Source organism: Phasianus colchicus, chromosome 15 (assembly GCF_987193195.1).
Source record: "Phasianus colchicus chromosome 15, bPhaCol1.hap1.1, whole genome shotgun sequence".
Taxonomy (NCBI): domain Eukaryota; kingdom Metazoa; phylum Chordata; class Aves; order Galliformes; family Phasianidae; genus Phasianus; species Phasianus colchicus.
Window position 1 is genome coordinate 5,258,042 of NC_143450.1, and position 24,156 is coordinate 5,282,197.

The following is a 24,156-nucleotide window of genomic DNA, read 5'->3' on the forward strand; positions in this document are numbered from 1 at the left end:
CAGACATGGACAGAGGCAATCAGTCCTTTTATTTTCACCCCACAGGGAACAAGTTAGTTACATCCTTTCCACCGGCTTAATTCCCAAGATGTCAAAACCCTTGGCCATGATGGTGGCGGTGGCCTCGCACAGCAGCAGCCTCCACATATTCACCTTCACAATCTGGCCTGCAAAACAAGAACAGACCAACATAGGAACTGGAACCACTGCTCAGACCAACCACCACTGCCCTCTCTTGGGGACCATCTGCCCCCAAGCTGCCCCTGGGACTGGCTGCTCACAGCTTAACCCTCCTGCTCTGCCAACCCCTTCAGCCCCCCCCTGGACAGCACTTGTTCTGCAGCCACCAGTAAGGCAACAACAGCATTCCCCCCCCCAGGGAAAGACCCTGCAGTGCACAATGACATGTGCAGCACCCCTAGGCCAGCACTCACCACTCTGCCTGTCCTTCTCAACGCAGTAGCAGTTGTCGTAGAACTCAGTGAAGGTGGTGGCCAGCTCATAAAGGTAATCACAAAGCGTATGCAGTAACAGATCATCCAGGATCTTCTGCAGAATCTCAGGGAACCTCAAGATGCACTTGCCCAGTTTCCACTCCTTCTCATGGTCGAGGACAAGCACCTCCTCCCTGGCTGCCTTCCGCAGCATCTCCTCGTCAATATTGGCCAGACGAGCAATAGCCCTGAAATGATCCAGACCACAGTCTGCTTGTCATTACCAACAACTTCCACCACTGCAGAGCACTACCCTGCTTCAGGTACCACAGGCAAACATCTCCAGTGACAATGAGTGATGGAGCTGACTTCTCTTGCCAACTACCCCTAAAGGCAGTGATTCAACAAAAGCCACGCCTTCCCCACCACCTCCCTTTGCACTATAGACTCAGAGTTATCAGAGATGCTTCAACTGATTCCCACCACACTCAACTCACCTGATCCGCGTGAAGGCATACAGCAAATAAGCAGCTGTATTTCCTCGGTCATCCAGCATCTTGTCAAAGGAGAACACGTAGTCATTTAGTCTGTTGTGGGAGAGATCTGCATATTTAATGCATCCAAAAGCGACTGACATCTGGGCAGCTTTCAGCTCTTCTGGCGTGAGGACCTGTTACAATTTCAAAACAGGTAATGATCAAAAGGAGGAAAGCTACACTGGCATCACAACGCCTAACAGCTTGCATGGCAAGCTCAGGGGGTTTTACCCCCGTGGCACACGAAAGCAAGTTCCCAACTGCCTTTCCTCATGGGGGATTGACACCCCATCCGTGCCCTCAGGCCTGCAAGCACATGGTGCACCCGCTGCTCCTGAAGGCCTGCCCACCACTTAACATCTCACTATCTGCCACCACGCGGGTGAATTTTCACACTGTGCTCCCACTTCTCACAACCTGTGCATACGCAGAGTACACGGTGTGCTCTGAAATGCCCTCACAGAGCATTTCTGGATCAGCCAAACACTCAAAGCGCACCTCCTAGGTACAACTGCAAGCTGTCAGCATGGCCAAGTGGTTTGCACCTAAGTTGTATCCCTTGAGAGATCGTCATGGTCTTTCCATTTAAAAGGGAGCTTTCAGCACAGCATGAAGGAGCCACGCTTCCCGATTCCATTGCCTCACACAGGGCTCAGGCCATTTGGTCCTTCTGTTCCATTCTGCAGCCTACCCTGCCCAGTTCTCTTTAGGCCAGCAGAATTCAAAACAGACAAAATCTTTTTAAGCAAAAGCTTCCAGCAAACACCATTGAAGGGAACAGGTGAAGCCTGACACCAGCACCCCCTGCAGCTCTCCAACCACCCATCACCAGAAGTCACTAAATCCAGCAGGCCAAGTCTGCAGCTCTCATCATCTACCACCACATGCTGCACCCTGGGGTAGTCACAGGAGCCATCCCTGCAGCCTAGCTGGTACCAGCTGCAGGGCCAGCATGCTGTCTGCAGTTTACACCTCACTGCTATGTATCCAGGGTTGCTCTCCTTTCTCCATGACAGCACCATGTCCAATTGTTCCCAAGTAACAGTACCAATTCTGTAATAAATCCACAGCAACCCCCATCAACCTGGCTGCATCCACAGCCTCAGCTCACATTCATAATGTAGAAGTTTTACACTTGTGAACAAATCTGCATGGTTCTCTGGAAAGATTAGCTACCTTGTCCCGTTCCTTGTCTTTCAGCTTGTCCATGGCCCGTTTCAGCCCTTCTTCCAGAAGATCCATAAGACGCACTGCATCCCCCGAACGAGTTTTGAACTTCTTCCTGAAAACATACACAGCCAAAATGACCCCCTACACATGAGGCGAAACACTCCCAGGAATTTTCACTCCTAACACCTCTGGCCCGTTAAAAAAACACATACCCACACATTGCTTTGTACTGAAGAACTGGGCACCAGACAGCCAAAACTAAGGAAAGGTGTAGGACTCTGACAATACACGTGGGATAGGTGGGAGTGGGAGGACAGGGAAAGCTCCAACAGCCAGAACTGTCCCAGACATCAGGCAATCACAATACCAGTGCAAAGACTCGAATCCAGCAAGGCATCTTTACTTCTGTAACAAGCCCACAGCAAAACCACTTGTGCAACATTATGTGACTGCAGTACACACTGGTTTACCTGCAACTTAACTGAGACAGAAGACCAACTCTGGAGCACAAGGGCATAACCTGCACACCAGAACAATGCTGTTCTTTTCCCAACTTTTATTCCACCTTCTTCAGAGCAAACAGAAAGTAAGGACATCATGGCCTCTACCACTGCCATCTCCACTATTTGCATTACCTTCCTCTGCATTTCTACGAGCCAAGTCACAGCCCTCTCCCAAATACCATGCAGCAGAAGCCAGACCTGACTTCAACACTACTGTCTATGTGTACCGAAGGGCCCTGATGTGCCATATCACATACATACTTGTCAATAAACAAGCAAAAGTCTTCTGCACTCAATCAAACATCCTCTTCAGAGCACATTCAGAGGAAAAAAGTACGTCTAGAGACTTACTTGTCTTCTCCCAGCACCACTCCGAACGCAGCGTGAGTGATTCTGGTTACTTTGGGGTCATACCAGCCGATCATCTGCCCAGCTGCAAACACTGTTTGCAAATGCACCGACTGCAAGGAAGAAATATCAACAACCAGTTCTCAACTCACTCTTCTGGGTATGGTTTTCTTGTCACTTTCATCACCTTTACAATGTTGCTTTGACAATGTGACTTTTAAAATGTTTTTAGCTCCACAGAAACATTCCCCTTCAGAAAGTTTAACCCTGCAGAACTTGCTGGGCTTACAAAAGCAGCAAACTTACATCACTGTTCAGATACGGTACTGACAATCTTGCATTTCCTCAGGTAAGAAGAGATGTAGGGTATACACAGTACATCTCTCTCTGAGATTTAGGCTCAGCATATCTCCAGTGGTGACTGTGCTTTTCTCATCACTTCATTCCAGGGCTCTTCACAGAGGCCACCAGCCAGCACATCAGATTCACCATTACACCACTAAGGTCAAAAGCCAATAAATACAGCACATGGAAAACCCTACAGGAGTTCTATTTACCTTATTGTTGTGCTTGTTTTTTATGTGATTTCTGATTATCTGTATCAGCAGAGACAGGAGAGACTGACATACCCACCTGGCCACTGTCGACAACATAGATAAGGATATCACCCTTCTCTTCCAGCAGCCTGTGTCTAAGTGCAGCCAAGTCAGACGTGTCATATGTGTAACCTCCATCTGACTTCATGATTGTCAGCGGGACAGAGAAACCTGGGACGAAGACAACCTTCCGGCCATCATCCACCTGCACAAAGCCTAGAAAAGCAATGGAATACTGCATTGTGTTGCATCTCATGGGGAGGCTGTGGGACACGATAGGCAGAAACGTCTCCTGTTCTGATGCTATCAGAAAGAAAAATCCATGCACATGCATTAATAAATACTTAACATCTCAAATCACTAATAAAACCAAACGCTAAGCCTAAATGAGAACTCCCTTAACAGCCAAGTCAGATTTTGTGTTGCACTTCCAGAACTCAAGACTGGGCGCAAGAAAGCAGATCTGTGTCACTCTCGGTTTTCCAGAAGAGACTCAGTTGGATTTAAAAACTCACATCATTGGCATCCAGATCTACCTTTGCTGCTGCAAAAACAGCATTACAAAAGAAGGTGCAAAAGCAAATGGAAGCTCTACAGAGATAAGACTAATTAGAACAGTACAGATAGGGAGACTCAAGAAATGCAACATCTAAATAGAAACACAATTAAAAACTCATTACAGTCCACTTGGCTTCTTGTGTGTCTTAAAGTCAATGTGAACCAAAACTGTCACTGCCTTCACAGAGAAAATTTCTCTGATGCAAGTTCTCCTATAGTCACAACACTAAGAAAGATACACTGGTGAAAATAAAATAAACTCCAGCAGTGTCTCGTGCTATTTCCAACAAATATCCCCCACAAACTACTTCTGCTGTCAGCAGGAATGATTCAGTCTTTCTGGAGTGAAAAAAATATATATAATAATGAGTTCTGCTCATGCTTCTCTGGGAGGAAATTCCACAAAAGACCCACTTGGAAATTGCTGCTGAGAAAAAGAGCAAAGCGCAGAGAACACACACCTCTCTGAACATCAGTCCCAAGCCTCGGGGGCTAGGAGTGAAGTTACCCCTTGTGCTGATTTGCACCACTGTTGATTCCAAGACAAAAAGCCTCACCTTTATCTTCAAATTCTTTCACGATGTCTTTCATCATATCTTGGTAGAATGACTCCCCTCTCTCTGTGAGTGTGACGTCCAGGCAGTTGTAGATTTTCTGGAACTCTTCAGGAAGAAAACAAATAGAAAATTATTTCATTAAAACATACAGTGGAAATTTTAGTAGCATATATTTACTAACAGACACAGCAAATCCCTAAATATGTTTTCTATCTTTCTATCTCTCAAGCAATCAGAGAAGGACTCGGACTAGATTACGACAAAGGCTTTAATTGAACTCCTCTACAGAGAGGCCAGTTCCTTGGCTGCATAATCATTTTTCTCTAAACTTGTTATAGCATGGTGGCAGTCACTTCATTAAAAAAACTAGAGGATGGTGAGAAAAACCACGCCGTCCAAGAGCTGAACCATGGCTGTGAATGAGGCAGTCACCTTTCCGAGACACGTCACAGATCAGCTGCCACGCTTTAATGAAGTCAGGGTCTTTGCTCTGCAGCAGCACCACACATTGGTAGGCTCGCTTCTTAAATTCCTCCTCTGTGTCAAATCTCCTCTTGGATTCCTACGGTAAAACACACTGCATGAAAGAAGCACCTGGTTTTTCCCTCAAAAATGACTAGAACATCCAGAACAGCCTCCCAAAGCATGCTCGTCTCAGAACACAGGTCCTTTAATCATTCCCCACGTGAACAACTTGAGACCAGATACTGTATTTCACTCATTATCCACTGGTAGGTAATTGCAATCCTCTATTACCTGAACCTGCTTCTCAGCTGTTGACATAAATATCGCAATTATTTGTGACAAATACCTTGTAAAAAGCCTGGAGATCCCCAATGGGAGGAGAAACCGTTAAGTAATCTGGAAATTTGTCTTGCAGGTGAGCAATGAGCATTCCGAACTGGGTGCCCCAGTCTCCTAAATGGTTTAACCTTGAAGCAATTAAAGAGCACAACAATAATGATTTCTCAAACATATGTTTTAAAACACAAACATTTTAAATACGTATATTCTAAATGAAAAAATACATAGTAAGAGAAACCAACACCAGGCAAGTTCTGCCCCTGCTTCAGGGAAATGAAACTGCTGCCCATCTTGACTCCTAACCTCACTACACTTCTCAGTTTCCGACCTTAGTGCATATCAAGGACTACTTTTTTATGTGTGTATAAAGATCAATACCGACCAAAGCACAGAGACAGTTACTGTAGAAATGTAGCCAAAGAACCTTATCCCACCCAAAAAGCAACTCTCACCTCAACACATCATAACCTGCAAACTCGAAGAGGCGGCACATACTTTCTCCAATGATGGTGGACCGCAGGTGACCAACATGCATCTCCTTTGCAATGTTAGGGGAGGAGAAATCCAGTATCACCTTAGAGATGGTACAAAAGGAAAAAATGAATAAAGGCAACAGCCATTACCTCATCCCATGTGTTTCACGTGGATTTTGTTGGGTGGGCAAGAGGGGGGCATGCCCACACTGCTGGCAGCACATGAGAGCAGAGCAGCCCACGTAGGACCTCAGAGCAGGCTTCAAACCAGGTCTCCACTGCATCTGCCCCAGAGGGTCTGGGATCAGTCGCAGACCCATCTGGGCACAACATGCTGTCCCCAGGGAGCCCTGGAACACCTCTGTCCCTCAACCACCAGCACCCCAGCGACCACAGTTGGTACATGTGGGCCACCCATGGTCCCCCTGTCCCGATGTCACATAAATGCCACCGTAATGCCCAGCTGACACGGCCACCCATCCAACAAATCACTGTTGGGGGGAAGGAGAGGGCCTTGGAAGCAGCCTGCAGCCTAGCGCTTGCTTCTTCCATATGAGTGCAAGATGCCCATCTGCTTACTGCCATCCATACCCTTTTCCTTTTGCCAATAGCTGGTGGTTGAACTCCATTCATTAATAAACTGCTCAGCTGCTTTGATACAAAATCCTTCCGCAGATGGACGTTGATAAAACCTTTAGAGGAGAAAACCAGCAATGAGCGTTGGAGCTTCTTAAGTGCCTTAAACCACTTTTCCTATTTTTCCCCCTTGGATTTTTCTTTCCTCACACTGAGGACAAGAGCTTATGAGGTTATCTTGACTACACAGAAATTTACTCCAGCGATAGCAGAACAAAGCTGTCACTAAATGACAGCATCTGTACCCAGATTAAAAGAGCCTCTTTCACACAATGATGCCCTTTACTGCAGCAGAGTCTGCTTGACCACCCACAACTCCTTTTAGCACACTGTCACTCAGAGCTGAATTCATAAAAACTCCCTTTATTAGAAAAGAAATAATCTTATCAGGGTTTGCAGAATGCAAAAAGTAGTCCTACTATTTTTTCTTTCTTTTCTTTTTTTTTTTAATTAATATCCTAAAATGTAGTTTCATCTGCCATAATTCATGCTTGTAGAACAAGTGTTTTACTTCTAAGAGTTAATGAATGAATTGCCCAAGCCCCCTGCAGGCCTGTGCCACATTATCTTCATCTTTACACTTCTGCCCTAAGGAATATGAGCCCTCCTATTTCTTCCTAAGTCACAGGGACAAAACAGATGCAGCAGTTAATAACTTCCATGCTCCTGCAGCACCTCAGTGCCAAAAGGGCAAGGCCTCCCCTTAACCCTTTAAGCAACAGTAGACAAGCCAGATCTTGAATGAGAAGGACGTACCAATTTTTGCAGTAATTTCATACGATTGTGACCCCATACCTGTCCACTGATAATCAAGGTGTAAAACCGATCCCTTACGTGGAAAAATTTCTGAAGGGGTTAGGACAATGCCAACCAATTTAAAACAGAGGTACATCTGCTGCTGCTGTGGAAACATAGGGCTCACGTACTGCTCACCAAGCAGTAGCTAATTCATCTCATAACATCAACTGTAAATGACAAGCCAGTCAAACTCAATTCAGCTCCATCCAGTCTAAAATCACCCTTTCAGCTTTCTGACATAAAAGCGTGTAACATGAAGTATCGTACCAGGACCAGCAATTTCAACCTTCTCAATGCATTCATTCGCAGGAATATGTTTTGTTATTTTCTCAGCGATCTCTCTCGGACTAACCTTCTGTTCCCTGGTTTTGAGCAGTATCTGAAAAACAAAAAAAGCCAGTAAACTTCAACCCTCCACAGCATTCCGCAAAATGAAACAGAAAATGTAGATACTACTGTGTTAGAAGAGCCCCACGATCCTTTACCCTCATCACGCAGGCACAAACACATCAAGGAAAACATCTCCAGCATCTTTTAAAGATTAGACCAGCTCTTTCCACGCAACACAAGGCTAATTGGACCCAACACACTCAGCACACCCAAAGGCTGGATGTCAGAAGAAAATCTTTCAGGCTGTTAAGTGCTTTGGCAAATTTTGATTTCTTTAAACTCTTTAAAAATCAAAACAGCCAGCATGTCCTTGGCATTACTGCGAAAACCTTGTTAATCCATTTCACAGGTATCCTCAGCTGTGCCAGGCCTCCTATCTGAAGAATTTAAGTTGTGCCTGCAAGAAATACTGAGGAATCACAGAATCATAGAATGGCCAGGGTTGGAAGGGACCTCTAGGATCATCAAGCTCCAACCTCCTTGCTGTAGACAGGGCTGCCAACCTCCCCATTTAATACTAGACCAGGCTGCCCAACGCCCCATCCAATCTGGCCTTGAACACCTCCAGGGACGGGGCATCCACAGCCTCTCTGGGCAGCTGTTCCAGTACCTCACTGGTACTGGAGGTACTTGAGGTAAAGAACTTCCCCCTGACATCCAACCTAAATCTTCTCTCCTTCAACTTAAAACCATTTCCCCTTATCCTGCTATTATCTACCCTTTGAAAGAGTTGCCTCCCCTCCTGTATATAGGCTCCTCCCTTTAGGTACTGGAAGGCTGCAATGAGGTTACTCCACGGCCTTCTCTTCTCCATGGTTTCTGATTTCTGATTACAAGCTACCAAAACAAAGAGCATTCAATTCTACCTTAGACTCAAAGTGAATGAATAAATAAGTAATAAAAAGCAGAACCCAAGCTACCAAGGACGGTCCCAGTGCTGCCTGATTTTCTTTAGAGACCATCAGTAAAACTGCTTGTGAGGTAGCTGTCTTTTCCCTCCAGACTTCCCACAGAGAGGAACTGCAGGAACACGAGTCAGGTTCCTGTTCCAGGTTATTCCACAATTCACTTGTCCCTTCCCCAAACCTCTCACGCAGCTTTTTGCAGATCTTAGAAAAACTCCCTTGAGGAGGAGGCTGTGAGCTTTCCCCTTGCAAAATGCTACATTCATACTATTTCCTATATTAATGCAACTGCTTGTTTCTGACGCGTGGTTTTTTGTTCTTAATGTGTCACGTTTGAAAGCACTCCATCGCCCCACTCCTACCAAAGCCAAGAACATGTAGCTCTCGGTCAAGTTAGAATCTAAGCCTGCTACTGCTATTACATGCTAACTTGCAATCCGCTGCAAAATGTGACTTCTGCTTAGATGTTAGCCTGCAGTTCAGATCTGCCACACTGCTGATCGTTGCAAGATGCTTATGGCTTTGAATGGGCAAGAAATGCAAACCTCTGTAGGGATCAAAGTGTGCTACCCAGAGTGCAGACTTCAAGAAGAATAAATGCAAAACCAGGTGCTAAGCAAGTTCCACCAGATGATAGGCACGTCCTCTGAATCACTCCAGAAACAGCCACAGCACTCCTATTACTCTAAGGAACAGGCAGAGCTCCTTGCTCAAGCCCCTGGCATTAATATGCTAACAAGCTCAAAGGAAAACAATACACATTTGTGAGGGCTGTTTCCACATCAGCGCCTGGAAGGGAGAGGATGCTGTGTGGCACGTAGTGGCTGCCCTCAGTCAGATGATTTCTGCTCCTCTTGTGGTGAGCAATGCTCCAGCTCCAAAGGTAACTGCAGCACAGTTAGATCCCTGTAACTCACTGCTCTCACAGAAATGACTGCGCTGCATCCACTGGCTCTGCTGCACTGATTACGCTGCGCGTGTCAGCACTCCCAAGCCCAGTGTGTTGGCATGCCTGCCAAGGAACAAACCCTACAGCCAAGCCCAGCACGAGGAACGTTTACTCACCGGTACTGCTGACAATGGGGAACTGGTCGGACACTGAGTTATGTGAACAATGCTGACACTGAGAAGCCAGGACGGCTCAAGAATTCTAACAGCGACTTAATTGGGGTAAAGCAGCGGTCAGAAAAATGGCAAAGCTCTGAAAGTCTGTGTCGGTGCAGTCACCCAGCGCAGCCCTCTGGCTGCAGCCCAGGCACAGTATGCTAGCAGCGTGCTAACAAGACCAAGGGCAGACATGTATTCAGGAGGCCGTTTCTGCCCTGGCATCGCAGCCCCAGAGCCTGCTGCCTGGCACGTATCGCTGCTGCCCAGGGCACAGGCACTGCAGAGGGCAGCCTGGGACTGCAGAACTTTATGTGTAGTTATCTTAAGAATTAAAGTTGCTTCTGTTGAGACTGCACACTGCAAAACCGAAGATCTCTAGTTACGAAGAGTCTATCTATTCCCCCAAAGGCAGCAATGCATTGGAAGCGTGGACACTTCTTTCATCTAAACGAGGATGTAGCACCTTCTTCCTCGCCTCCTCATTTTACTTCACTACAGTCCCTTCCTACTGAGCAATGCCTGAAGTGCCTCTTACTCTGTCTGGGTCCTCTTTGGCCAATACTTTCTACAAACCAGCAGTGCCATAATTTTCCAAGCAACACTGCTAGTACTTGCCAGGATTAAAAACCCCAGTCCTTCCTTGGCACACACATCGCAGGTGTTCTGTGAAGTGAAGCCATTGATACAGCTGCCCCAAAATCTCCATACATAACAAAACAAACACGATTTCTAACTTCTGTTCCATATTTTAACGGAAAATACAGAAGTAATTAAGAAGTACTTAATCATAAATAAAGGAATACAATGATTTAAATCCTACAAACTTGCCAGTTATTCTGTGGCAATGTATAACTCAGATATTCTCGACCCACTACAGTCATCTAAAAAGAGACATAAAGATCTGCTCTGTAAAGGTCAATGCTTTCTACAACGCCATTAGATATTCAGTGAATTCTCATCCCAGAGGGCTCCAACAAGCCTTTATCAAGTCCGATACTGCAACTGTCACCAGGCCGTCTACCATTTTGCTTCCAGCAGGCAACATTCCCACTTTTCTTCTCTTTGCATGATCTCTCAGATTTACCTGTGTTATGCCCATGGCGCTGTTGCACTGATAATCCCCAAATTTGGGCTGCTGGCTCGGTGTCACCACTAGCGGAGGGTTTTCTAACTCTGGGTAGGCAGCCTGAATGGCAGCTCCAAAGATCTCCTGAAGACGGCTGTTGATATTAATCATGCTTTTCACTGTTTTATTTCGTTCCTCTTGAAGGCTCTGGAAAAACAAAATACTGAAAGCTCAATTCACAGCACATATAGAACAGTCACATCCCGCTTTTATCCTTGGCTGCCTGGCAAAGCATGACTGAAAGATCCGGCTGACATCTCTAGGTACAAGAACAACATATACAGCATGGAAATCATGAGACTCGAAGATACATATCCCTCTGAATATCACAGCCCAGACACTTCCCCTGAACGCAGTGCTGTGTTTTATTTCTCACATATCTATCAGTGATCCTGGTAAAGCAGCAGGGCTGCAGCTACCTGACTATTTGAGATAGGACAGTGTGGGCTTACAAACTGACAATCCTCATAAAGACATGTTTTGTTTAAGGAACCAAGAAACAGCTGAAGCACAATCAACAGTTAAGATGTTAGAATGCAGAGTGACACACCACTAACTGCAACAAACTGACATCATTTATTTACTTTCTCTTCATGAGAACAAAACCACATAATACACCGTTAATTCTCTATTCCCTTACCTTCTGAAGGAAATTCAACCGATACTTAAGTTTTGCGTTTTCGTCTCGCAGTCCTTCCAAACTTGGGGAGACTCCCAGGCACCCAAAGTTCTTCAGATGCTCAATTTCTGCAGTTAGTGACTTAATCTCGTTTTCCTGAAAAGCAAATGAGATGGACACACAGTGGGTCTTGGAGAAGGGGAACAGCAGGTGGGGAGTGCAGGAGCTCAGGTACAGTCCTGCCTTATAAAGGTAACAACTACAACCAAGTCAAGTAATTCCAACCAATTATTGTTTAAAGGTGGTTTCTATTTGTGCCAAAAACATGAGTCAGTGAGGTAATGATCATCTTACTAAGCTCACAACAGAAGCACGAGAAAGACAACAGGTCAGGCTAAGAAAATGCATTCTGAAAAAAAAGCATTTCCTCCAGCTTTTCCCTTATAATTTAGCAAAGATATCCACTGCTTCGATTCCAAATTCCCTGAAGCCTCCTTCAGGTGTCAGCCAGCTCCACCACTTCTAAAGCTGGGCCACATTTTCTCTCCCAGAGGATGAACCCACAACGACTGATGCAACCTGTGAGCTCACAGGGCAGTGTGAGGCTGGCCTGCAGTGTGCACTCACTCCCCGCGTGTTTCCTCCCCTACTGCCGAGTGGCTTCTTCTCTTAAAACTGTCATGAGGTGCTTGGGAGAAATTTCAGGTGGACTTTTACACTCCAAACAAACTCCAGCTTTCAGCCATCCTTCAGGTTTGTGCTCTCCACAGCCCAAGAGCTCTCTGCAGTAGCACACCCACCGCTCCCCTTGCCCCTCCTAACCTCACAGCCCAGGTGTAATCAACACAGCCCAGCAGCCCAACGCTGCTGCAGAGAGCAGCCACCTCCCTCTCCCAGCCCCAAGGAACCCGGCTCTCATCAGCTTCTTCTCTGTTGTCCACCTCCCCTGTAACCTGTTCCACAAAGAGAAGTCAGGGTGCTGCTGGAAACAAGCGGCAGCTGTAGGAGGCAGTGCTCCCCACCCTGACCCCTCATCTGATCTCAGCAAGCTCTGGGCTACCGACATGCTCACAGCAGGAAGCAGCTCAGGCTATTATCACAGACAAATATGCTGCCAAACCTTACAAAAAGGGCTCGTTTGCTTTTTGCTCTTGGAACAATCAAAACATTTTTTAATTAAGGAAACAAAATCTGGGTCATCCAATCTTCTGGCCCATTATCTCCACCTGAACAGTGGCTCCCACAGGTGCCAGTGTAACTGTGGATGCTCAAAACTTCAGAGCTGGGCCAAAGTGTTCTTAAGATTGCTCCATCTCCATAGCAAGCTGAAAAGCTTTTGAAGATTTTTGAGGTCATTACTAATTTGCACTTCAGCTTCAACGCTTCCAGCACAACTCTTCTACAGCCCCAAGGTGTCCCCCGCCACGGAAGAACAAGCTGTGTCCTGCAGCGTTACATGATCCAAAATCAAAGCTATAGCTCAAGCAGAACTGCTTCAGACAGCCCATCCCAGCTGGTCTTTTGTAACTTTTATTTCTTTTTTGAACCCAAGGCAGACCCTTTTGCTTTCACATACCTTTCCTCCCACTAATCCAAGAGAAAATATGCTTACCTTATTTATAAGTTTTCTTACTACCCTGACTTCGTGGTGTTTCGTATAACTTACAGATCTGGTCAACAAATTTCCAGACTGAACTTCACATTAATATAGCTTCAGACATTTCATCACGTTATTTCATGGCTGTTCACTGTAAATTTAAGTAAGCACTATGGCAACAGTGACTCAGAGCAATGCTGGAGCAGCAAAACAAATAAACTCACCTACACTCAAAAACCCTGGAACGTCCTTTAAGAGAAACACAAAGATTACATTTTACTCTCAAGGTCGCATTATCTGTTAAGTCCTGCATCCATCAGCTCTCCGGCTGCCTACCCAAGTGTTGCTGCTGCCATACAAATTTCCCTTTTTTTGCTCTTCAACATCTAATGCAGAGGACAAATTGATTTCATTCAGAACCACTGAGCAGAAAGACTGAAAATCAGCTGGCATTACATCATGTCCCAGAACAGAGGGGGGCAGGATGAGAAGGGCTGGGCTGGGCCAGCAGCACGACCACACATCCATTAAGCTCACCTGAGAAAATCTTTGCACACACACACACATGCATTACAAACACCCTTAATCACAACAACCTGCAATAAGCCTGCAAATAAGTCTAGCAAATCACCTGTGAACACTGGGTATTGTTAAATGGATATACTCCTGAAACCTTCCTAAAAATAAATTACTACATTAAAGCAAAGATATCCCTTATAGCTCCTTTCCCTCAGTATACTCTGAGGGAGGGATGGAGGGAGAGAACACAACAGCACTATGCCTCTGATCTGCAAAACAAGTAACTGAGTAAAGGAAGGGAAAAGCTGGTGTTCCAGAAATAAAACTGCATCTCCTATTCTACCTGCACAGCCCTGGATGCATCACAACTTGTCAGTAAAGGGTCATACCTGATGACCACCTCACAAGAAGCTGCGGGAATTGCATGAAGCCATGCTGACATCTCCAAGGGCTCTTTGGTCAGCTGAGTACTAGCAATCTTCCCCTCACCTGTAAATACAAAAAAACTATAGCTTTTTCAAAAAGACCAAAATAATCCTTGTATTTTCTGTGAGCGTGTAATTCAGGCTCCACTGAGTTATCACTGAACTTGTACGTGCTTCAGCCTCTGGGTAGACAATTTTACTCCGCTGCATTAAAAAAATGAGAAATCAAATGGCTGACAAAGCACAGCAGTGTTAGGAGCACCTCTCTCCCTTTCCTTTCTCGCCTCCCACATGGTTTTATTGCTCCTCCTGCCTGCCTGACCAGCTGCCGAGCCGGCTCGGCACAGTGGCTGAACACACTGCTTTCTTTGCAGACTCGCTCTCCTGAAGAGTTAATGAACTTAATTAACCCTGCTGACCCCCAGGGGCCTCCAGAGCTCGGACAAGGGCTCAGCCGTGAGATGCCTTTCCTCTCTCAGCAGCTACAAATGAAAACGCAAGGAGCTGCACACGTTCAGACACCGGATTTATTATCTCAGCGTTTTATGGCAGTGCTTCTCTCATCTTTAAACTGTGAGCTGAAAGCATACTGAAGCTCTGTCTGAGCACACGCGTATGGCAGGAGGAACTCACAGCCCAGCTGTGCAGCAGTCCCTCGTGCCCAGGCACGTCCTGGGGCACCGTGAGCAGCGCACCTGCAGAAGGATGCGACGTCTTCCTAAAGCCGCCCTTGTACTCAATTGTTAACACCAGCAGTGCTAACGCTGTCTGGACAGCCTTTCATTTTTACATACAGCCCCTGGTAACAGCTGGCTCCATCCTCCTTCCCCACCACAGCGCTCTAAGGCCGCCGCACCCGTGCGGGAACACCCGGGGCTGCCGCCTCGCCCCGCGTGGGCCAACCGGGATCTCCCGTTCTCCGGGCCCGGCCCCGCCCCGGGCAGAAGCTGCCCCGCTCCGCGGCAGCGCTTTGGCTCTGCTCGTGCCCCAGAAGCACGGCCGCGGCAGCGCCAAATACTCCGGCCGCTTTCTTCCTTCGAATACGAAGCCCGCCCCACAGCCCGCGGCTGCTCGCGGAACGCTCCCGCCCCTCCCCGGCACGGTTCTCCGCCCCCCTTCCCCCGAGGACCTCCGCGCGCCTTCACCGCCCCGGAGAACTGCCCGGCCGAGCAGCCCGAGGCGCTCCGCTCCCGTCCCCGCCCCCACCTGCCGCGCCAGCCGGGCCGCCGCCTGCGCCACGCGTGCCTCCATCCTTCCGCTGCGGGAGCGGACGGAAGCGGAAGTGGCAGTGCCAGAGCGGAAGCGGAAACGCCGAGGCGAGAGACAGCGCCCCCGGGCGGCGGGGAGGGCGCCGCGGGGGGTGACGTCAGACAGCGCGGTATGCGGGAGACAAGAGCAGGCGAGGAGCCACGTGTGTGCAGAACGGTTGCTTTATTCGAAAACCCCGCACGGAGCCAGGGGCCGCCACCCTCCGCCCGCGGCTTCAACGGGTGCCGCAGTCCCACAGCCCTGCAGCGCTCCGCGGCCCGTGGGCTCACGCTTCGCGTGCAGCACCTGCGCGCCTCACACGGCCCTCGGGCCTCGCTCACCGCACGCACGGCCGCCCCGCAGACAGGCAGCTGCTGCACCGTTCCTCCACCGCTGCTTATTGCCGTCAGGCTGCTAAAAGGCTGAGCTGTACAAAAGGTTTAAACAGCGTTATTTAAGAATAACAGCACCAGATGCTGCTTTTGTTCTCATTTAAAATTCTATTTCCCAAAAATACATTCCTAAATATACAAACTATACAATCTTGTCACTTTAATGCTGGTTTCTGTGATGATGTACGTCAACCTGAAGTCCTTAAAACATCCACGCACTGACAGAAGCTCTAACGTAAAAAGGCCTCGGTACCTTCATATACCACATAAATAACTTCAAAAACAAACAAACAAACTGCAGTTGTAGAAGTGTCCCGAAAGCAAATACTTTATGGTGATCACACGTCATCCGCAGAGAGTGTTGGAATGTTTATCCTGGGTCGTGTGAAAAATGCCATTTTCTCTCTAGAAGAAGATGATCGGCTGTTAGTGCAATAGAGGTCTCGCCAGAAATGTGCATCATCTGCATTAACACGTATCCCACCATCTGCCACCACCAAGAACAGCAGCACATCCTCTCTCTCAAGCTACACCTTTTACGCACACACCACAGATCCTTGCAGCTAAACCCACAAAACTGATCTAATTAAAAAAAAAGCCATTTCAGAAAGGATCATTACTGGCACGATGAGCAATGTTACTTAAGGAAGCAAAGGACTGCTTCTGCATTAAAATAATGATTTGCATTTTTGGTGCCAGGTGGGGAATGATTTGGACTATTTCTAGCTGCTTTGCAATCGCCTGCAGTGCTGCAGTTAATTCTGACTTTCAGATTGGATTTGAAAATTGCATTTGTTTAGCAGAACAGTTAACTACTTGTACAAAAAATAGCTGTATCAGTACATTAATCATCCACAAAGAAGGCAGTCCTCACCCCCTTCACCAAATGATCCATGATTACCTGAATGACTGCACTTCCAAAGGCTCCTTCCGACTCTGCCCTCGGAGCCGGTGAACGTCCTTGGCAGCAGCTCTCATCATTTTATCAGCTTTGAGCTCACACTTGTGTTCTGTTTTTTCCACCTAAAAACACAGAAGAAAGCTCTTTGTGTTTCCGGGAGGAATTGCTCTATTTAAATAACTCTGTAAAAACAGCAGTTTCACCTGCAGGTCTGAAGGGTTTGAGAACTGCTAACACTGGAAGCAGGAGCCACAGAAAGTAAACTGAAGGCTTGTCAACCACTGTAACCAGGAGAGCTTTTTGTAAGGTCTTCTTTAAGCCTCTCGCTAAGAATTGTGGCTATCATCTATGTCTTCTTTGTATCATGATTCTATCATGATTCTTTCAGCTTATGAAAAAAATGGTAATCTACTTTCCAATCTCTATCCCAGACGGTTTTATTTATTTATTTATTTATTACATCATATCAAATATTTCTGCCTGATGCCAGAGGTGCTGTGATAAATTAGGAAAGCGGAGAAGCAGCCCTATATACTAGAGAAAGGAACTTGTAGATGGAGTAAGGTTAAGAGCTAACCGCTGCACACTGCACCTACTGTATCTCGGGAGGCTGAACTTTACAGAACAGATGGGATTCGTGACTTTCCATACTTGCACCTGAACTAAGACAGGAAACCCCTGTGCTGCACGGGCTCAGGAGTAACAGAATACTACAAGGAAGCTAAAGAGGCAAGACAAACTCCAACAAGGTTAGGGGAGGACTCAGCTCAGGGGAGTTCATACATCCATGCTAGACATACACTAACTAGAAATGATCATCATCTTAAACTCACAATCATCACGCACAAGTTTTATTGAGCCATTATTTCTCTTAGGAGAAGCAGATTCAGATGCTATCTTCCTAGCCTTTGTATTTGCAGGCAGGCAGGCAGACTCTGCAGTCTGTAAACAGAATCTGAGAACAGAACTTCCATCATCAATAGCTTGCTTGATGGAATCGTAAGTACAAGACACGAGTGACCGTAGTGCGAAGGTTTAATTTCCAGGTTGTCTGAAGTCCCATTTCTCAAATCACACTTCCCAAATGTTAAATAATACCCAAAGGCAGCTATTACTTACTCGTTTTTCCACTAGCCTCAGCAGCAGTCGAAATCTCTCATCATCCTTCACCCACTGCGGTAACTCTTTCTCACCCTGACTTTGAGCTTGTTCTAACTGTTCCTTCAGTTCTCTCAGCACAGAGATCTCCTGGACTAGACGATCGTGCCAGGTTTTTGAAGCCTGCAGGTCCAGCTCCAGGTCTAGTGAAGTGCGAATCAGGCGCTCTGTACCAACAGACTTTATTGAAGGCTGAAAAAAAAATTACAGACAAGAGTGAACCGCCAAGACTTCATGAAAGGTCCAGTAATATTATGTGACCTGTGCTTGTTCTTGCAACATTTCTTAGTTAAAAATAAAAATCTATCCCGAGCATCTGAAGCTGCTTTTTTTTCCACCTTCTTCCCCAGCTCATTACAGCGCAACCACTAAAAGCTCTTACAACAATAAACACAGCAGAAAAATTTTTGCTACTCCACTCTAATACGATGGAAGATATCAGGAACAATCTTTCTAAAATGGTTTCTCTAAGCAAGCTCTAAAGTTAAACAATCCTGTCACATTCTGGCATTTCAAGTAAATTATCCTTAAGAAAAGTATCTCGCATGCAAAGAAAAGTTTCCGAATGAAAACAGTTGGCAACTGATTTGTGTTTACAAAACATTCTCCCTTTTAAACAGTTTTCACTTCTTTTCCTACACGTCTGTACTAGACAAAAAGCAAGCAGTGATGCTTTTACCCGTTTCACTCTGACGCTTCGTCTCTCCATTGCATTTCGAACAAAGGGGGTTTTTTTGGATAGCGTCGAACTGTCACTATCACTGCGATTCAGCTGAAAAATGGAAGTGAAAAAATATTTTCCATCAAACATACAAGTATGTGCTCACATTAGCAGCAACATCACAGTGTAAGCTGTGATGTAAGCAGAACTTCCACATTTCATAAAGACTGTAGCAGACACCGCCCCCCAAAAAGACTGAAACTTCTGAAGTCAAAGGGGAAGAGAAGAAAGCAGTGTCAGGACTTGATAAATAACTGAGACGACGCAAACACTGGTATCATTCTCTCATTAATGAAAAGCAGTATTTTATAGATCCAGGACTGCATTTTCCTTACCCGACACACATACTGACTTTGTGGTCCCGGTGAAAATGTTTTGGAGCGGATGATGGTGCTACCCCTGACAAACTGAGTTTGTGGTGGATTTGCTGCTCTTTTGTCTTTTGGGCGAACTACAGCAGAAGATTGTGCGAGGCTCTCTGTGTTTGTCTCTTTATCCACCTGAAAGACAGATACTGCAGTGTAAAATGCCAGCTTGCCATCTTACCAGTGACATACCCAGGGCTGTCTGGCAGCCACCTGTAATAGATCTCTGCTTTCAGCCCAGAGGCATCGCACTTAAAACCAGATACTCTTTAGGCCTTTTCATACAGGGTGTTCTGACACTTCACTCTGAACTCAGCAGCTGCTACATTAACTGTATTGCTCCCTAAGGGCTCCGTGTCCATTGATTGCTGCGCAACACAATTGAGTCCAATGAGCTTTGCCTGTTGGATGCAGTACATCAGTGTGAAACAGCGATTTCGCATACAGAAAGCGAGTTACAATTTTGAAGACCACTCTCTTACCTTTTGTGTATCTGCAGCAAATACAGATATAAATAGCTGTACGTACATGCACAGAGAGCAGATCTAGAGCATATTAATTATGCTTGTGAGAATGTAGTAACACTCAGAATTATATAAGGTCAAAGCCACAGCCACATATTAATGAAAACAGTTTCCATGAATAACAAAAGAAGGCGTGAAAATGCTTATTAACCATGGGAAAAAGTGGTCATGCAGTTATTTAATATTTCAGTTAGGTAAGCATTTAAAAATCAATTATGAGCTTTCAAAAACTGCTGCAGCTCTGCTCAGCTCAACAGCAACCCAGTCAACTAAGCAGCAGCAATTTCTCCCTTTAAACTGAAACCTTAAATAAAACAAGAGCTCCCTTAGCAGGAGATGAACTGAAAGGAGAAAAATGACAACAGAAAATATTCTAATAAAAACAATTTTTTTGAGTTTCTAGAAGTCAGAAATCTTTTGTTAGAAGGAAGAAAAAAGCACAGCTAACAAAATACACAGCCTTATGTATCACAGGATAGACAATATTGGTTCAGCATAAAGGACTTTGGGGTAGCATTACACTTTCCTCTTCAAAGGAAGCATCTGGTGCAGACACAGACCATTCACACAAGCAATGCCTTGTGATTGCGTAAGTAAATCAGGTCGCTGCCCAGTGAAATATGAAAATGATTATTTTCAATACCAATCCATGGGAGTTTTTGGCAAGAGAAAGTCTGCACAGTCAAGATAACCACACAAACTCAGACCTGCTGAAAGAGTCAGTTTCCCAATGTAATTTGAGATTTGGCCATAAACAGAATAAAAATCAAGTACAGGTACTTCCTTACTGCAGAGGTCTGCGTCTTCAGTTCATAATCAGTTCTCAATCATTGCCTCAACAAGGCTTTTTTCCCTGAGGGTTTATTCCTTTTGACATTTTAAAAGTAGAGTGAAGTGTGAACACTGCACATTTAAGCACTTAAGAGAAAGGCAGAGGAAGATCTCATCTTCAAATCTTTGGATGGTGCAATCAAATGGGAACTCCTCGGAACACAGCATTAAATAACAGGAAATTTAACTAAAGCTTTACCTTTACTGCCATTTCCATGTGAGGATGGGAATTCAGACTTTCTTCTGTTTCCCACAGCAATTTTTCAGCACAGAATTCTTCCTCCTCTTCTGCTTCATTTTCACTGATCTCATCCAGTTCTTCCTGCTCAGCAGCCTCTTCATCTTGCCTATTAAGAACAGCTTTTGTTATTGAACTGGCCCGTTTTGTACAATATTCAGGTGTTCCAAAAGGGGGTTACTTCCTGCAAGCTGCTGAACAGAAACTCATCCCTATGGCAGTCAGTTGCACCTGTTGCCAGAGGTTCTGTAGCAACTGAGACTACACGCATGAACTTCTATATACAAGAGAATAAGGAAAACTATAGTGAAGGTGCAGTAGAAGATGACCATTGCAACCAGAATTTTCCATTCACACTGATCTTGCTACAACTGGAGAAAGTTCAGGGTTCAGCCATGTGGCCTGAGCTTAAGATAAGTACATTTCTTGGGATGCAACTAATCTTAGTTTAAGAAGTGATACTGGAGAAAATGGAAACACTTTCTTAAGCATCCTTTTCAGCTCCCTTGATTGAACTCTCTGCTGGCTTCTGAATCAAGGCCATTGGTCTGGCTTGCATTTTTATTTCAAACGTAAGGCTCCATTAATAGAATTTGAAGCTGAACAATGTAAGCAACCACCAAAACTAATACTGAAGCAAAACCATCCACTATGCAGTGGAGCTTTCAGAGGTTCACAGTACATTCTACCAAAGAATGAACACAGTGCTATCATATCTATTTTTAAGCTTTGAGCTTTGTTCTCATTTCCCAAGGACTATCTCTGCATCAGAAGAAATAAAAATTTCACTGCAAGATGGAAGCAGCTTTCCACAGCTTGGTATCACCTACTTTTTTTTCTCTGCACATCAATTTTCAGTCTTGAATCCCCAAAAGCTCTGATAATCCCATGATAATGAGACAGTAGAATGCTGCTACCTACCAGCTCTCTCCACCAGTTAAAGTGGTTCTGCTTTCCTCCAGTTTCTTCTCCACAGCTTCCAGTTCAACAGCCGTCTGCTCTAAGAGTGCTGATACGGAGTCCTGAGGAGAGCAAGAGGCTTCTTTTAAAGGTACTACTCTGACAGCAACGAGCCCAACCTTTTGGTCAAAACAGCCCTGCCAGCCTTCTTCTGGTAGCAGGAGAAAGCTGTGATCTCTACATCCACATTGCTCAAGCAGCTCGTTCCATGTACAGCATACAGTCAAAACGTCCAGCTTTTGCCAGTTTTGCTATCCTTACAGCCTGCGTGCAACTACCAGACTGAGCATATTATGTTCATGCTGCATGCCGTGCACACAGAAAGGTTAAGTGTGTATTTTTACTTGTTCAGCAAGTTTACTGCAGCAAGGTAATCTGTCTAGTGAGAAGAAAGGCAAAAGCTGACACATTGCTTACATCAGACCGTGTACCATAGTCCTCATGTTCCACAAGGTGAAGATTTCAGTAAGCAGCTAGTCTGGGACAAGGGCTTATCTGTAACCACTCTACTATTTTGCTGCATTTAGTAACATTCTCTGAACATAAACACGCCAGACTTCATTTCTTGTCTATTGTAAAAGTCCTTCCTTCAGCCACCCCAACAGTACTATTGAGAGGGTCTGTAAGAGATTTCTTTGATTTAAGGAGTTCTTACTGTTTTATCAGTGCAGGGTATTTCAGAGTGAACGTTTCCTTGTTTACTTTTTCTGTTTTGCTTCTGCAGATACTTAGAACTAAGGAGGTTATACCAACGGGTTGATCTCTCTCCAGATCTGCATATTTCAGCAAGGCTAATTTGTGCTCCACCCTATTTAGAGGGAAAAATAGTTTTAGTAAAATACTGAAATGCACTAGTACTACACCAGTAAGAAAAAAACAAAAAAGTCAGGACTACCTGAGTTTGGCAAATTCACCAGAAAGAAAACTTGCCCTGTTTATCCCCATCATTTCAACAAAGTAGTAATACTTTATGCTTAATTATTTTAACATTAGTTAAGACTTCCAATCCACATATCAAGTGCCTTACTACAGGTCCCGTGTACAAGTACTAACAGTCTTGCTGCAGCTGGGATAACTTACAGCCACAGCTTCAAAATAAAAAGGAGCAGGAGAAGACTCCTTTCAAGAGACCTGCAAAGTTGACAAAAAATATCACTCTTTCAGACTGTGGTGTTATAGTCCCGTGTATTCTGTTCTTCATCTGCCTTCCCTTTTTCTCACCTCAAATTCAATACACATATTTACAACCAAAATAAAGCTGTTCTGCAATTTGCTTAATCGGTGTCAGAGCAACTCCATTTCACTAGCACAGTTCAACAGACTGCATACTGAGCGCACGTCATGCGAGTTAATGTGGTCCCACCAGGAGCTCAGATACAGTAAGACATTACACGCTGCCAGACAGGAAACCTCTATTTGGAAAACAGATCTTTTCCTGAACCCAGATTTGCTTTGCAAAGCAGGTGAAGAAAGAAATGCAGAAACATCATAAAACATGTACTTCCTTCAACCAAAGAAGACGCTACAAAACACTTGCAGGAGAAAAAAAAAATCTGCAACTTATCTATTGCTTATATCCCAGTTCTACACACTCTACTTGTATTCTAGAGTACATTACTCCAGAAACAGTGGCATTTAAATCAAGTTATCCAGTTAGCACTGAACAAAAGGCTGGTCTAAGAAGAAGGGGCTACACGTCTAGGGAATTACAAGCACTCAAAACAACAGTTATGTGATTTTTAATAGTGAAGCTTCGGATTATAAAAAACAAGACCCTGAAAAGTTGCCACAATTCAAAGTTTAAATCTTTGTTCAATTTAGGAGGGAAAAAAATCAACACAGAAAATGTACTGAAATAGATGAATACTAACCAAACATTCTTCAAGGCGAGATTTATCTACAGTGCAAACATCAACTCTTAAAGTCTTCTGGCGTAAAGCTGGGTAAGAGATAGAAACCCAAAATACTTCATTGTACATGAGATTGTCTGAAACTTCCACTGGTCTTGTGCGAAACAAGCAGCTTGTGCTTTCCAAACAAGGCAGGACTGCCACGCGAATGTTCCTATTGCAAAAAACATGCTGCAGTCAGTACTACTGAACAAGTTTGCAGTCACCTCCATTGCAAGAGCTCCATAGATCTGTAAGTGAAATTCTTCCTAAGCACGGTGAACATGATTGTCCTATCCTGCTCTTTAGAATGTTAGTAAAATGAGGAAAAAGGAACATCTCATCATAAAATCAGAGACAAGGTGGTGTGAATTGCTGTAGGTTTCATCTCTTTGAATTTTGTGATGGAAGATCATGGGATTGTTCCACATAGTGGTTTACATCTGCACAGTTGGTCACTAAACAGAAACTTATATGACTAAGATTAAACTTATATGACATACTAACATGATCCTTTAGTAGAAACAGCAGTGCAAAAATCAATCAAGCTTATGTCAGTTTACTCATTATACAGCTGAATTTAAAAGTTATGCCTTGAATGAGTTTAGTAGAACCTGTGCATTTCCCTACACATGGATGCATCTGTGCATGTTTCTGCACAGAGTTCTGCAGTAGAATGACAACCCTCTCTTCACTTGACACAGTTGCTCTGGGTGCTGCTACAGTTCAGAATCTTGCTGGCCGGTGTTAACCCCAGCAAAGTTTGCTCTTGTTAATACAGACCATTGAGGAGAAAGTTGCATCTTGTTCCAGTTTGAGTACGGGTCT

At 45.1% G+C, this 24,156-nt stretch overlaps 2 protein-coding genes across 4 annotated transcripts in view; both read right to left on the reverse strand.

The window, feature by feature from the left end:
* Positions 1-10: 10 nt before the first annotated feature.
* Positions 11-15,419, reverse strand: RARS1 (arginyl-tRNA synthetase 1). 2 transcript variants are annotated; one of them, XM_090150633.1, is made up of 16 exons: positions 15,308-15,398; positions 14,066-14,165; positions 11,582-11,716; positions 10,900-11,088; positions 7,681-7,792; positions 6,571-6,671; positions 5,959-6,080; positions 5,514-5,634; positions 5,135-5,264; positions 4,703-4,807; positions 3,625-3,803; positions 2,995-3,104; positions 2,147-2,252; positions 932-1,104; positions 435-682; positions 11-167 (listed from the first exon to the last, which is right to left on the reverse strand). In XM_090150633.1, the coding sequence occupies exons 4-16, from the start codon at positions 11,050-11,052 to the stop codon at positions 58-60; spliced, it is 1,770 nt and encodes a 589-aa protein (XP_090006759.1). In that variant the 5' UTR covers positions 11,053-11,088; positions 11,582-11,716; positions 14,066-14,165; positions 15,308-15,398; the 3' UTR covers positions 11-57. The 2 variants fall into 2 exon arrangements, with proteins under 2 accessions (XP_090006759.1, XP_031453891.1); XM_031598031.2 differs by lacking the exon at positions 14,066-14,165 and having other exon boundaries at positions 15,308-15,419.
* Positions 15,420-15,515: 96 nt separating this feature from the next.
* Positions 15,516-24,156, reverse strand: part of WWC1 (WW and C2 domain containing 1) — a 63,563-nt gene continuing 54,922 nt past the window's right edge. For both annotated transcript variants that reach the window (XM_090150630.1, XM_031598028.2), the window contains exons 15-23: positions 23,311-23,503; positions 22,095-22,247; positions 21,401-21,501; positions 20,441-20,588; positions 18,857-19,021; positions 18,480-18,572; positions 17,762-17,992; positions 16,643-16,764; positions 15,516-16,146 (exon numbers count right to left, since the gene is read on the reverse strand). In XM_090150630.1, the coding sequence (XP_090006756.1) occupies positions 16,080-16,146; positions 16,643-16,764; positions 17,762-17,992; positions 18,480-18,572; positions 18,857-19,021; positions 20,441-20,588; positions 21,401-21,501; positions 22,095-22,247; positions 23,311-23,503 (1,273 nt within the window). In that variant the 3' untranslated portion in view covers positions 15,516-16,079. The remainder of the gene's footprint in view (positions 16,147-16,642; positions 16,765-17,761; positions 17,993-18,479; positions 18,573-18,856; positions 19,022-20,440; positions 20,589-21,400; positions 21,502-22,094; positions 22,248-23,310; positions 23,504-24,156) is intronic.